We start from the raw sequence: 15,865 nt of genomic DNA, 5'->3' as shown, positions 1-15,865 counted from the left end.
CCACCATGAGCCACACAGTAAGGACACAAGCTGGACATCACACTTGGAGTCAAGAAAGCAAGATGAGTATGGCAGGCAAGGAGACAGGCTCCACAAGCAGGAACCAGAGAGATCCGGTCTAGATCTTAAAGATCAGGAAAGGTTTCCCAGAGAGTGGGCACAGGCTAGGGGGAAATTCCTGAAGTCAGATAGACCCGGGGTCAAAGCCCGGCTCTTCTACTCACCCGTTGCATCCCACTGTGGCAACTAAAGTTAAGTAAATTGTACAAGGGAGACCACGCAGTTGAGGCTCCCTTAACCCAGACTCCATACACTTAACCTCTGCATAGCCAGAGAGTGGCCCTGGGTCTCGGCTACCTCGTCCGTCAAAAAAAAGTCCTTCTAAAGTGAAATGGAACATGTGGAACACTGAATACGAACTTCCTGGGAGGTGGGGGTGGTGTCAGATAAGTTGCAGCTCTTGTCAGACATATGCAATCACTCATCCGATTTAAGCATCAGAGGAACATCACAGGGAAGGCAGAGTAACTGCCACTCCATTAGTGCAGAGGTACAGACTCAGGGAGAGGAAGCAACTGAGCCAGGATCTCCCAAGTAGTAGGTGGCAGAATAGCTCTCAAAGCCAGCAGTATCGCCTTACTCCAAAGCACGTGTCTGACTTTTCTCCTCTGTCCTCCTTGGGGGAAAACCATGTCTCAGGCCAAAGGCATATGACACAGACGTGTGGCAAGTTCAGGATCTAGAAAGTTCCAAAGCTGTCAGCACTGAAGCATCATCTAGAGTCGCCTTGTCAGTAAGAACACCCACCACAAACCTGCACTCGCGTAGCCGAAGGCGATTTTGGTTTGACTGTTAGTTGAGGGCCTTTTCTTGTTGTTTTGAGGAGGGTCCCTTGCATGGCTTCTTTGGGACAGGATATTGCTATGCAGTGCAGGCTGGCCCCTAGCTTCCTGTTCTTCCCCAGCCTTCTCATGCTTATGTAACAGGAGTATATTACATACCACCCTGGAGATACAGAAGCTTAATTTTCTTTCTTTTTCATTTTGTTTGTTTGTTGTTTGTTTGCTTTTTATGGTGCTGAGAACTGAACCCAGGGCCTTGCACGTGCCAACCAATTAACTGCTCTACCACTAAGTTATGCCTGCTAAGCCATGCCTGCGTTTTTACTACAACCTGTCTCACAAGCACAGGTGTGGAACTATCTATCCTCACAGCACTCAAAAGACTTTGAAATTTAAGTACTGCAAAGTAGAGATGTTTGGATTAGGGATATTCCACCTGCACTGCACAAGAGTCTGACCCAGGGCTGGAGAGACGGCTCAGAGATTAAGAGCACTGACTGCTCTTCCAGAGGTCCTGAGTTCAATTCCCAGCAACCACATGGTGGCTCACAACCATCTATAAGAGATTCTGGTATATCCAAAGACAGCTACAATGTACTCATATATACTAAAGAAAAAAAAAAAGAGTCTGACCCATAAGAATGCAGTGCTGAGCCAGTCACAGTGGTATATGCCTGTAAATCCATCTGTCTACAAGGCTGAAGTGGGGGATCCAAGAGTCTGAAGGTGGCCTAGGCAATGGAGTAAGATGCAGTCTCGTTACTATTACCCCATCCTTCTGACCATTTTCAACTATTTGTAAACTCATTTCAGCATGGCTGTGTACAAGTGATGGCTAAACTCTCCTTGAGTTAGACATACTTGCTTCTCTGTTAATTGGTTATTAAATAAACTCTTTGGAATTTTTTTTTTAAATGTATCCCTATCCTGAAGAACATCAGTACCCATAAAAGACTTCAACTCACCCATAACAACTTGGAGCTGAAAGCTACTTTCAAACGCTCGCTAGTGCACCGCTTAGCACAGCATAGCGTACTGGATGGAGGCTATTCCCACAGAGGGCCATGGCGAGCAAACAACAGACAAGGACCAACTATCTGACCCAATGTCACCAGATCCCAGCAAGACCTGCATGAATTACTTTCTCTCCTGGAGCTTCACTTTCCTGATCTGTGAAGTCCAGGCAATAAACACTTAGAGGACTCATCTCCCAGGGGCGGAGTGAGGGTAAAGTTAAGATAATTGCTTCAAAAGCACTCCGGAAGCAGCAGGCAACACCGTGCCGAGCAGGTGTGACCAAATGACCTTTGCCGTGCAGGGGGCATGGAGATATTTTTAACTTTTATTTTTTGTTGACTTATACTTAAAAGACTTTTTGCTTCAAAAGAAGTTTTAGCTCAGATGAATCTTAACATCCGAATTGAAGCAAATTTTTCTATTTAATCTCTGAGAACTAAATAAATAGTATGATTTTTATCTCCTTTCAAAAATGCTAACTAGACGTGAAGACTAACTGTGATCTCTCTCCCTGAGAGCTAAAAAGAAACCCTTCCTGATCACATGAAATGTGTTAATATTCCACAAGAAACCTGGTAGTCCCCGAAGTCGTTCTCAAACCTCACATCTCCTTCACCAAGGAGACTGAGGTGAGAGAAGAAAGGACAATCAACAACTTCTACTTCTAGGTGCTGTCTCTCCATCCCAGCCTAATGCACCACAGGAACTCTGCACTCAATGTGGCCAAAACAGCTCTCCTTGTCCGCCTGTGTGCTCAGCCTCAATAAACGGCAACTCTGAAAGTTAACTTCGCTTCTTCCCACTCAGTGTCTAACAATAGCAGGACTTGTTAGAGACACGTACTGACACGCCATACCTCTGATAGGCACATCGCACATAGAATCTCAATATTCCCAGCAGCTCTACAGAAGCCACATTTTACAAATAAGGCAACGGATGCTCTAACTGGAAGCAGAGCTGGGATGTGAACCTCCCTCCTGTACCTTTAAGGTCGTCCTCTGACTCATAAGATGCTCTTCCTCAGAGTTTTTCTCTGACCCCTGCAGTCCCAGAGATGCCCCCACCCCTTTGACCTGCAAAGACTTGGTTTACCTTCCATTCATTTATTCATCACTCATCATTGATTCAGAAAGTATCTGAATAGTATATACTATGTTCCAGGTACCATGGCAGCCCCTGGCACTAGTCATGAGCCATGTAGACATTCCCCTTGCCTTTGTGAGGAGCAAAGAGGGGGAGACATTGACCCACAGTGGTGGCCCAAATAAGGAGCAATCGCACAGTGAGGCACTGAGATGGAGAAGCATGTGGTGTTATGAGATCACATGTAAAATGTAGGTAGAGGAGACTGACCTAGCCTGAGGACAGAGAGACCTGAAACGGAGACATGAGTTTAAATCTAAATCAGAGCATGGAGGTAGAGAAAAGACCATGTGCAGAGGCCAAGGTGAGGAGGCAGCCCTTGCCAGATTCCAGTACCTGAAGAGCCAAGCCACCCCCTGTAAGGTCTCTGTTTAGCAGGAAAGCAGGCAGGCTGCAAGACGACACTCTAAGTGTTGTATGCCCCCAATGCCCTTCCCATGATACACGATGAGTGAATCCATATATTTTATGCCTAAACACTGGAGTTAGTTTTTAACGGAGAGTCTACAGTCAAATACCTTGGCACGGAATACGTTTGTCGCCACGTCTATCACTGCGAGGCCTGTGGCTCCGGCAGCTGCTGTCACTAAAACAGTCTCTCTGTGCCAAGGGAAGATAAACGTTACTGCAGAAACCTTCAAAGCTCACCCAGGGTTAAGATTCCAGGGACACAGACTAAGTATGTCTGACAGCAAGAACACAAGTGACCCTTTCATTCAAACCTTCACGTAAATCAGTTCTCCAGGCTTGAGGGGCGGGACATGCATATGACTTCCAGATCAGGGCTAATCTAGTCCAGTTCTGGAGCCTTCCAAGGAAAAAAGGACTCTTAAGCTGTCTAGATAGCCTCTCTTTCAAGGCAGTAGCAACAGTTCATCTGGGCAAGCATACCAATGCATGCTTCAGAAATTTCACCCATAGCCACTCTCATACTCAACACTGCCTGATTTAAGAAGGTGGTAATCCTGGAATAGCCACTGTTCAAATGACCCTACCAGTGGGGAAGAACTCTGAAAGCCAGCTCTCTGAACAGATTGAGAGCCAGTTTCCCAAGTACAGGGAAGATTTCAGAACTTTTAAGTTTAAAACATCCATAGTCAGGAGGTGGTAACACACGCCTTTAATCCCAGCACTTAGGAAGCAGAGACAGGCAGATCTCTGTGAGTTCAATATATAGCCAGGGTTACACAGAGAAACACCATCTCAAATAAAAAGTAAACAAACAAACAATCCTATTTGGTACAACCAACCAAGCCTCACAGAAACATATACGGTAAGTCTCTGGTAAGCCCATGGGGCACCAGTTTAAATAAACCAACCTCCACCTAGGAAGGATGGTACCTGCCTATAATCCCAGCATTCGCAAGGCTAAGAATGAAGCTCTTAAGTTTGAAGTTAAACTGGGCTGTATGTGGTGTCTCAGGTCAGCCTGGCTACATAGCCAGACCCTGTCTCAAAAAGTAAAATAAAATAAAATAAAAATAAACCAAGTCTGTAAACTCGAAGTATTCCTATCCCCAAAGTGGTCAGATTCAAGAGAACTGCTTTTCCAAATTCATATTCCAAGTTCTACAATTCAGAGGCAAAAAGGATGGCCTAATATACTCAGTCTCCAGTATCCAAAGGTACCTTTCCTCAACTTAAAGGAACTTGCACAGGGCAAGGCAAGAGAAAAGAACAAGAAAGAAAGAGGGAGATAGGGGTTGGGGATTTAGCTCAGTGGTAGAGCGCTTGCCTAGCAAGCGCAAGGCCCTGGGTTCGGTCCCCAGCTCCGAAAAAAAGAAAAGAAAAAAAAAAAAAAGAGGGAGATGGGGAAGGGGAGAGAGGAGAAGAGGAAAGGGAGGGGGAGGAGGAGGGAGAGGGAGGAGGGGAGGGGAAGAGGAAGAAGGGAGGGGGAGGGGAGAGGGGAGGGAGGGAGGGGGAGGGGAAGAGGCAAGGGCAGGGGGAGGGGAGAGGGAGAGGGGTATGCTCTTGTTTGTGGTTTGTTTTTGGCTCCTGTAGCTCAGACTGACATCTAACTCACTATTTGCCAAGGATGGCCTTGGGTTCCTGATCCTCCTGCCTCTCTTTCCAAATGCTAGGAACACCAAGTTAACCATGGTGCTGGGCTTCAGGCAAGGTCCTGTCAGACATTTCTAATATCAGACAAAAAAAAAATGCCACCTAATCCTCTGCTCCTATGTAGTCCTTACCCAGGCTGGATACGGGCCCGATGATCTACAGCCAAAATAGCTGTGCCATAAGATACTGGTAGGACCGCAGCATCTTGCAAAGAGACGTTTTCTGGAATCCGCCACAGGGTCTGTACAAAGAAATAACAGCGATTGGCGGTAAATACGTGTAGCTAGTTACACAGGCTGCCCAGCAAACCTGATGATTTGATTGAGTGAGTGGTTTGCAATGGGAAGCAAACATCTATCATCACCCTATTAAAGAATACAAGTCAGGACCAAGAGAGCCAAGGTAGGGTTTAGGACCTGGGTGTGTCAGACTTCAAACCCATAAGGCTGGCATCTGCTCAAAGAGGAGTTAATTGATGGAGAATAGACTCTGGGTTACCATGCTGTCACAGGTGAGTTGTGTATTATGTAAAACTTATCCCAGGAAAGTCGGATCCATCCGTATAACATGTCCCACTAGGGGGCACCATTCACATCCTGCTCACCCCAGCACAGACCATTTCTACAAGCTTTATAGGAAAGTAAGTCCATGATATCCAGTGTGCTAAACCAGGTCTTCAACCATAACTCACTAAACATGGTCCAAATGGATGGCCAACGAAGAAAAAGAAAACCACTCTACACAAACAAAACTCTCGTGCAAAGGCTGTCAAGAAGTTTAGCATTGGAAGGAAAAATAAAAACCTGCTTGGTCAAGAAACACGGTGAAATGAAACAAACGCAAAAGGAGGAGAGGACAGTGTTTGGAAGAAGGAAACTAGAAAGAACAGAGGAGAAAAAGAAATGTCTCTGTGTCCATCAGTGCCGAGAGTCAGAGATACCTTCTGGTCAGTGATGCATTGTTCGGCCATCGAGTGGAAGTTACTCACTCCAATAACACGATCTCCCTGGAGGGAAGAGAACGTATGTTCAAATGCATGCATGGCCTTGCATCCCGAAACACACATCTCTGACCCATAAGACGCAGCTTGGCCTTAATATCTAATCAGAACTCACTTGGAGTTTATAACCAAATCAGCAATTCTCTCAATACTGCCAACAAGCTACCAAGCCAACATAAGCACATTTTTTACAACAAGCAAGCCAAGGGAGGAAAAGATAGTAGGAATCAGAAGTCCTGTGACTACTTACTTTCACTTGAGATTCAAACTTAATAGTCCTTTATCTTTTCAGTAACTGAAGACCAAGTATTATCTTATATTCATCATGAAGAGTTTAATGAGGTCAGAAACTTCCAAGACCCCCCCATCTCCTCACTCAGAATTCACTCTTTCTCTTCTGATTTGGTCACATGGCAAAAGCCAGGAGAAGCTAGACTTTCTGGGTATAAAGGAGATTAGCACATCTCTCTCAGCTACACACACATTCTGGGGTTTTAACCAATTTACCTTTTTCACGGTGCTGACATCTGCTCCTGCCTCTAAGACAACCCCAGAAAACTCCATTCCTAAAACATTCAAAGATTAGGTTACCAACCAGGCTGTGGTGGCACACATCTTTCATCTCAGCCCTCAAGGCCAGCCTGGTCTACAGAGCTAGTTCCAGAATGGCAAGGGATACACAGAGAAAACCATCTCAAACAAACAAACAAAACAAAACAAAAACTGGGTAGTGGTTGAGAGCACTGACTGCTCTTCAAGAGGTCCTGAGTTCAATTCCCAGCAACCACATGGTGGCTCACAGCCATCTGTAATGGGATCCAATGCCACTGAAGACAGCTACAGTGTACTCAAAGACATAAAATAAATAAATCTTTTTAAAAATCAAAAAGAGGGGTTGGGGATTTAGCTCAGTGGTAGAGCACTTGCCTAGCAAGCGCAAGGCCCTGGGTTCAGTCCTCAGCTCAAAAAAAAAAAAAAAAAAAAAAAACAAAAACAAAAACAAAACAAAACAAAAAAAAAAAAAAAAGAAATGTAGGTTATCTTTGGAACCTGGCAACCTGTACATAGGAAACATGACTGGCAGGCCACCTCCACTTTTGGGAGCTGTTAACATTTTCGGTGCCCATCATTTTAACTAAGTGTAAAAGGTGGTGCTAAAAAAACCAGCAAAATGAGCATAAGATTTCATGATCACAACATATAAGTTATGGTTGTCCCACTCTTGACCTAGATCATTTCAAGAATGTGTACATAGACACATTGTACATAGACACAGGTACTTTTGATCCTGACCACTGGGCCACTGGGCCACTGGGCTTCCATACAACCCCAACTACCATGATCACCAGATTATATTTATCTGTTGCCATGTGTCCTTTGCTGAACTGTGAGGAGGTTCTCAAGGACATGACCTGAGTTTTTGCAGACAGTGCTCAGCTCAACAGGATGCATTACTATCATCTGCCCTTTCTTCATCCACCTCTGAAATTTATGACCATAATAGCTATACATTTCCTACTTGCTCTGCCAGGGGAATAACTTAATTGTGACATCATCTGCTGGTCTATTCTTTCAGCAAACACAAACAAAGGGAACTGGGTCCTAGTATTAACACACAACCAAAAACCTCAAGCATGACAGCTATGTTGCAATCACGCAATCACTATAATCTTTATATTTATCCCTATAAAATATTCATGTACTATAAACACACTAAGCTCTACTTAAATCTCCTTAAATAAACTTCAACAACAAAAATCAGTCATTCATCCAGGTACTAAAGGTCTAAAAGTAGCTGGGGGTTGGGGGATGGCTCATGCCTTTAATCCTAGCACTTGGGAGGCAGAAGTGGGTGGATCTCTGTGAGTTTGAAGTCAGCCTGGTCTACAGAGTGAGTTCTAGGACAGTCAGGACTACACAGAGAAATCCTGTCCTCGAGAAACCAAAAATGGTCCAAAAGTAACTAGACAGAGCACAATAAAATTCAGACAGTGGGCTGCTAAGACATGTCTAAATGTTTTCCTTCCTCCTCTTCCCTTTGGACCTTCTGCATTGAGCTTCTTAAGGTCTGTGCTGATGAGGCTACAGATAGTAGCTGCAAGCATGTTTGAGATCCTTCGGAGAAAAGCTGACACTGAGGCAACACTGAGAAGGGAAAGGACTGACGAGGGTTAACAGAAAAGAATTCTGGAGAACACAACACTGTGTAAACAGTTGCCCATCTATTCATTTTAAAGTAGTTAGTGAATGTCCTCTTAGCACTGGCTGTCAACGTGACACAGCCCAGAAGTATCTGAGGGAGTGTCAATTATGGGGTTGCCTCGGTCAGATTGGCCTGTGGGCATGTCTGTGGGGTGTGTTCTTGATTGCTCATTGATGTAGAAGGGTCCAGCCCACTGGGAGTGGCACCATCTCCGGGCACAGGGCCCTGGGCAGTAGAAGGATAGCTGAACACAAGCCCAAGAGCAAGCCTCGGTCCTCCACAGTTTCTGCTTGGGTCAAACAAACCCTTTCTTTCTCAAGTTGATTTAGGTCAGTGTAGTTTATTTATCCCAGCAACAGAAAATCAAACCAGACCACTGAGCATCATCTATGGATGGTACAATGCTAAACTGGGGACAAAACAGGCCTGCACGGGAAGGTCATGAGGTAGTTACTGTAACGATGATGACGACATAAATAACGGAAACCTCACTGGTCGAGCCTGGCAGAGAGTGAGAAGTAGTGACTGAGAAGATGCACGTGGCTCTGGAGACCTCAGAATTCTTCTCTTCCTGAGGTAGTCCCTTGGTCCCCCATACTCACCAGGTGTAAAGGGAAGAGGAGGCTTTTCCTGATACTGACCACGACAGACCAAATTATCAGCAAAGTTAATGCCACAGAAATGAACATCGACTCTGACCTACATAAGAAACACAGCACAACAAAACATAGAAGTATACACCCTAGAGACAATGTTCACTCTACAATAATTCATTTTAAAAGGGCTACTGAGTGAATGACAACCATATGCCAGAAAAATGAACCATGAGTCAGATTATCAGAAGGTGAAATGGACTAAGTTTCTACCTTTATGGACCTGTAAGTACAACAGAAAAGGCACCAACTAAATAATAATGAAGCTTTAAAAAAAAAAAAGCCATATGTTGTTGAATCAGAATCTCACTATGTAGCCCAGGCTGGCCTCAAACTCACTATGTAGCCCAGGCTAGCTTCAAACTTGAAATCTTCCCTTGCGGTCTCTTAGAATTATAAACCTGAACCACCATGCTTGCCTCATATGTGTTAAATTATAACCCAACATAAAGTCTTTTTTTTTAATCTTTTTTTTCATCTTTATTAAATTGAGTATTTCTTATTTACATTTCAATTGTTATTCCCTTTCCCAGTTTCCAGGCCAACATCTCCCTAACCCCTACCCCTCCCCTTCTCTATGGGTGTTCCCCTCCCCATCCTCCCCCATTGCCGCCCTCCCCCCATAGTCTAGTTCACTGGGGGTTCAGTCTTAGCAGGACCAAGGGCTTCCCCTTCCACTGGTGCTCTTACTAGGATATTCATTGCTACCTATGAGGTCAGAGTCCAGGGTCAGTCCATGTATAGTCTTTAGGTAGTGGCTTAGTCCCTGGAAGCTCTGGTTGGTTGGCATTGTTGTTCATACGGGGTCTCGAGCCCCTTCGAGCTCTTCTAGTCCTTTCTAAGATTCCTTCAACATAAAGTCTTAAAGACAGGAGAAAGCACATGATGAGGGTATGTGAGCTCTTGAGGAATGCCAAGAAAACCAGGAAAGTAACCCTTGTACTCGTAAAAGCCAGGTGTTAATGACTCAAACTAGGAGGTGAGAGCTTGGCATGGACAAAAGCAAAGGTGGGTGCAGATGCCCTGCATGAGGGACAAAAGGAAACCGAGCAAGCCTGGGGCAGGAAGAGGAGACAGACAAGGAGTGAGAGCCCTACACTACACTGAGATTTGTAGGTCTGAACTGAGGATCTTGGCTCCACGCTGGGAACAACAGACTGTCAGTCACTAAGCAGGGTGTCGGGGCATTATCTAAGCAAGGGCAACTATGCTTGTAACTTGAGTAGCTGGGATCCAGGAAGAGAGCCTAGATCCCTGTCTTCTGTGCTCTTGGCAAAGCCATCACTGAGGAAGAATTGCAACCACAGGGCCAGTAGTTTCCTTAGAGCAGGGTTCCCAACCCCCCTCACGCTGCGACCCTTTCATACAGTTCCTCATGTTGTGGTGACCTCCCCCACCATAAAATTATTTTCATTGCTACTTCATAATCGTAATTTGTTATTATTATGAATCATAATGTAAATGCTTGATATGCAGGAAATCTGATATGGGACCCCTGTGAAAGGGTCATTCAACCCCCCAGAGGGGTCACAACACATAGGCTGAGAACCACTGCTCTAGACATTTTAAGGAGCCAGTGAGTTTCAAAAGCTGGTTGGTCCTGGACCATCACTGGCATCCTCTGGGATTTGGTTAGAAACTCAAACTTCCCCATGTATGGAGGCATACGCCTTCATGACAACACTGAGAAGACAGAGAAGAGCAGGTTTCTGTGAGTTCCAAGCCAGCTGGGGATACATAACGAGACTCTTGTCTTTAAAAAAAAAAAAAAGGTAAGAAATTCAAACGTTCAGGCCACAGGCCATACTGAATCAGACATGGGAAGGCGAGGCTCGGCAATCTGTCTGAACAGGCCCAGATGACTGTGGTGCTCAACAGAGAACACATCCCAGCAAGGGGTGGAATCCTAAAAGATGCCAGTGGGAATACCAAGTCAATGTTCTTTACTTGTTTAAGGTTAGTATAGCGGTGGAAGGTTGGTGAGAAGCCATTTTCTAATCTATCAGAATCATTCATTTCTCAGTTCTTTAAGTATGTGCCACATGCTGGGGCCCATTCCAAACTCCAGGTGATTTAAAGGCCCATAAAAATAACATAAATACAGCTTGCACGAGCTCACCCCTTACAATACAAAAAGCAAAACGTTGGAGCCCTCAGCATCCAAAACCTGGAGTAGTTATTGCCTGGTGGATAGCATGTCCACTGTCCTCAAGTCACCCCATCTTGGTTTAAGAACCAACTTAGGCAAGAGTGGTGAGACATTTTTGCACTCTGGAGACTTGATGTGATGTAAGTTCAAGGCCAGCCTGGATGACCTGGTGTCCTCAAAACAGCACCGATTTCCCAGAAATGAATGACTCGAGATGGGAGAACCTGAGTGGCTGCGATCAGGTGCTCTTCCAAAAATCTGTTTTAACCACAGGCCCCATTCGGGTGACCTTTAGGCTGTAGCTGCATCTCTGTCTGTCATTCATGAGCGATTTCATGAGCGATTCCTAACATCAAGATACTCTTGCCTACTCCACCCAGTTTCAAATTCTCGGTCTGTACTACACGTGTCACACACTGTCACCAGAGTAGTCAACAGGCAAAAGGCAAGTTGACTTTCACATTTCCTGGCATAAGCCACAAAAGAATCCCATCCCAAATTACTGCAGGACACCAGAGGTGTCCCCCCCCCCCCCCCCCCCCGCATGTATTCTCAAGAGATAGAGTGGGATGGGGCAATGGCCTAAGGGAGAGGGAAGCGCAGATAACTTGATACTGACACTGAAGGGGGCTAAGCAAAGAATAAGGGTCCTTTTATCTGTATTGTTATGCAAAGTCGTGTGTAAATCAGATGCTGTTTCTAAGGCAACGTCTCTGGAGCTTTCTAAAGAGGCCCATACTTGAGTTTTGAGGGAGGGCTTCCTTAATGCTTCTGGCCTTTCCATGAACCTTGAAAGGGCTTGACCTTCCAGCCTAAAATGGGTGCGCTCCAGTCTCTGGGTCTCGCCCTAGGCTTGGGAACTAGGATCTTGATTGAAGCAGGAAGCAGTGCTTGGCTAAGAAAGGCAGAGGTTCTGAACTATACAAGGAGGCATCCCGGGGTCAAGCTTGTCACCCTACCTCCTGTGGCCCGATAGGGCGAGGAGCCACCTCTTGAATGGTCAGGGGCTGCTTCAACTCGGTGCAGACTGCAGCTCGGTAGTGCCGGCTTTGACCCTGCCCGGCTTGCCTGCAACAAAGAAAAGGGAGCAGGTTTGCTCGGGCGTACCCCGGGGCCTGTGCCGGAGAACTTGGGGAACAGTCGGGCTTGCACCTGCAGAGCCACGCCGGAGGGAGGCACCGCGCACACAGCCGCGCCGCCATGACCAGCGGATGTCGGCGAAGGGCGTGGCCAGCGGGTGGCAGGAAGAGCCCAGGGGAGAGCGGAAAGGCGTCCGAGGACGCTCCAGCTCTGACCCCTTAACCCGACAGGCAGGCGGAGCTCAGTCTGTCTGTGCTGGGGACTGTCAGCCCCACCCTGCTTCTAGGGCTAGATCACGGGATATACAATCCTTGAGCCCTTCTTTGGTTCTAGAAAGCAAAAGAGAAGCATGAGGAAAATGATTTGATTGCCCCAGATTAAGACAGAGTCTTCTGAGACAGTGTCTCACCACGTAGCTCTCACTGACCTAGAGCTCACTGGGTTGACCAGGCTAGCCCTAGAACATGTGATCTTCCTGCCTCTGTTTCATGAGCGCTGGGACTACAGGGTGTGTCTGGAAGACTGTTAAATCTGTTTGGCAACATTTCAGTAGTAAGTCTGAGGTTCTCTCTAAGAAAGGAGTCCTAAATGCATAGGTGAATCCTTTGATGTCTACATTTGAACATCTTGCTACAGTTTTCTTGCTACTAATTTTCTCACACAGGATTAATTATGATTAAAAAAAAAAAACTAAACTGTTACTAATGGTTTGGTGTTAACTGATCCTAAGCAAATCCGAAGAGAATGTCCAATTAAATACAAGCCAGCTGGGCACACGTCTGTAATTCCAGGACCCAGGAGACAGAGGCAAGAAAACTGAACATTCGAGTCAACCAGAGCGACATAGTAGACCCTGTCTCTGATAAAAATAAAAATAAATTAACATGATGACACATGCCTTTAATCCCATCACTCAGAAGGAAAAAAAAAATAGGTGAATCCCTATAAAGTTAAGGTCAGCCTGGTCTATATAACCAGTTCCTGGCTGGCCAGGACTACACAAAGAAACCCTGTCTTAAAATATTAGTTAATGAAAAAAAGTCAGGCCAAAACTTGATGATTCTCATATTCCACAGGCCTGCCTGCGTTAGGGCTGACACTTAATAAATGTGATCCAGTGACTACATAATCCCTAGTTGCACAGGTCTATTGTCCATATGACATATTATATAAAATTGCTCAGGAGTTGGCAAGATGACTGAGAAGGTAAGGGTGCTTGCTACCAAGCCTGACAAACTAAATTCAATTTCCAGAACCCACACAGTAGAAAGAGAGAATCTATTCCCCAAAATTGTCCCTTAACCTCCAAATGCTGACCTCATGACACATGTACCATGCACACACACACACACACACACACACACACACGTTAGCACACATAGATATATTTGACCTATTTAAAACAGCAGTGAATGTGCACCAGCTATGTATGTGAGGCTCGTGCTATGCTGGGAAGAATGGAAGGCTGTATCATTGGATAAATAGCATTTAATAACTGCATAGTGTCTTTAGAAGACATCCGGTCACAGAGTACAGGTCCCAGGTTGAAATCCAGTTCTACCATCTCTTTGACTACCTCCCTAATGGTTCTTACCCTCGATTAACTCTTCCATAAAGAGAAGGCATTGAGCAGGAGGGACAAACAGCCACTAATGAAGGGACACTGTAGAGCAAACATGAAGTAAGGATGCATTTCTGAGTTCATGACCTAGGAGGCTTTGACGGCTGAGGAACCCAAGAGCAAATGACCCCCTCAGGTGTGCAGTAGGCACTGTCTTCATAATAACACCCGCTGGGAATTTTTAGCTCCACATACACACAACTGAAGGGAAGCAATGTCTACAATGCGGGGTGATTTTTAAAGACCCCTGCTTCCGATGAGACAGGCATGAAAGCCCTTTGTAAACTGCATATACACCAAGCATGTAAGAGGAACTCAGGACCTGGAGATGTAGCTCTGTGCTATGGTGCTCACCTAGTAAACTAGAGGCCCTGGGTTCGATCCTCGGCCATGTGAAAAAAAGGAAAGACAGGAATAGTGGAGAAACCCATGTCGCCACCAAATGGTCATTCTTAGGCCTGTAGTGTAACTCCAGAGTAGAGCACCAGCCTAGCCTGTGAGGCCCTGAGTTCGAGCCATAGCACGGGGGTGCGGGAGGGGGTTCCTGGTTGCCAGGAAAGTCAACAACAATAAATCTCTACTTTATGAAGTACTTAGTGAAGATTGTTCTGAGTATTAATTGTTATTGCTATGTAGACCAGGCTGGCCTCGAACTTAGAAGAGCTCCAATTGGTACCTCCAGAGTGTTGGGAGTAAAGGTATCCACCACCAGGCCTAGCAACCATTTCTTAATCTTGTTTCATTTTCAGAATCTGTATAATGCATGACACTTTTCAGTATTTAATAGATAATGTATCTAATAAATTATTGAATGAGAACTCAGTTATCTAGTATTAATCTTCCAGATAATTGGAAATAATTCTAGGTATTAAATCTTTTATTTGTAATTAAGTGCTGTTATGGAAAGTTTTTCATGTGCAAGCATATGGGCCAGCAATGTATGTGTGGTATAAGTTCATTTATGTATAAGGGCGAACATGTCTATACTCACACAGAGACCACAGGAGGCTGTTGGTTGTGCTGCTCTCCATTCTCTGCCTTTTTCCTTCAGGATAGGGTCTCTCACTGGACCTGGAGCGAGGCTGGCATTAAGCAAGCCCCAGGAATTCTCCTGTCTTCAACACCCCTGCCCCAAACACACACACAGTTCTGGGGATGGAGTCATGCACACGACCACTTCTAGCTTTTGAGGAGGGTGTTGGGATTGAACCCTGGTCCTCCTGCTTGTACAGCAAGCATTCTTACTCACCAAGATGCCTCTCTGGCCGCAGAAAAATGTGCTATTATTGCTTTCACAATATTCTGCCATTCTCAGAGAATATGAAGATCAAGGAGTGTAAAGAAGGAAATCTTTCAATACTGCATTTAACATTTATAAAAAAAAAATCTGAAAAAGAAAAAATAGTAAAAATCTATTTAAGAAGAATCTTGAAAGCTGGAGAGATGGCTCAGCAGTTAAGAGCAGTTAAGAACATGGACTGCTCTTCCAGAAGACCTGAGTTCAATTCCCAGCAACCACATGGTGGCTCACGACCATCTGTAATGGGATCTGATGCCCTCTTCTGGTGTGTCTGAAGACAGCTAGCTACAGTGTACTCAAATAAATAAAATAAATAAATCCTTTTTAAAAAGAGAGAGAATCATGAAAAGTGTTGAAAATATTTTAGGTAACTGAGGTGGTTTGAGCACTTATATGTAAAGTAAGTTTGACATTTACAGAGAGCAGTCAAAAGATGTGACAGGGTGTTTAATAGTTACCATAGTAGCAAGAAAAACAGCTAGCCTGGCCATCAGGCATTGCCACCACACCTTGCTGTCTACGGCTATTGTTTCTTGTTGCCCTGGTTATTTAGTTTTATTTGGGAGTGAGGTGGCAAGAAGAAACAAGAAGAATAAAAGGTAAGTCCTGCAGGAGATTAACATCAAGCAGCTAAATCTGAACAATCAGTCCTCTCTAAAGGAGGCAGGAGATCGATCACTGCCCTCTAAACCAGCTTGAACCAGCTTGAGGCTCATTAGGGAAGTAAAAGAGTAACAGATGAGTCTTCCTTCTGGTGCAAACCACATAGAGAGATAATATTTAACATCCAGAAGCT

At 45.1% G+C, this 15,865-nt stretch overlaps 1 protein-coding gene across 35 annotated transcripts in view; it reads right to left on the bottom strand.

The window, feature by feature from the left end:
- Positions 1-15,865, bottom strand: part of Cryzl2 (crystallin zeta like 2) — a 42,486-nt gene that overhangs the window by 21,783 nt on the left and 4,838 nt on the right. For 4 of the 35 annotated variants that reach the window (XR_015635116.1, XR_015635117.1, XM_087580201.1 and 1 more), the window contains exons 2-7: positions 12,028-12,136; positions 8,869-8,965; positions 6,571-6,629; positions 6,004-6,069; positions 5,195-5,304; positions 3,521-3,602 (exon numbers count right to left, since the gene is read on the bottom strand). Coding sequence is in view for 22 of the 35 variants with exons in the window: in XM_087580201.1 (XP_087436327.1) it covers positions 3,521-3,602; positions 5,195-5,304; positions 6,004-6,069; positions 6,571-6,629; positions 8,869-8,965; positions 12,028-12,136 (523 nt within the window). In the remaining 13 variants the exon portion in view is untranslated. 35 annotated transcript variants of the gene reach the window in all.

This window comes from Rattus norvegicus, chromosome 13 (genome assembly GCF_021556685.1).
Source record: "Rattus norvegicus strain SHRSP/BbbUtx chromosome 13, alternate assembly SHRSP_T2T, whole genome shotgun sequence".
NCBI classification, from domain to species: domain Eukaryota; kingdom Metazoa; phylum Chordata; class Mammalia; order Rodentia; family Muridae; genus Rattus; species Rattus norvegicus.
The sequence above is the reverse complement of the archived record's forward strand: the minus strand, read 5'-3'. Positions and strand labels throughout refer to the sequence as shown.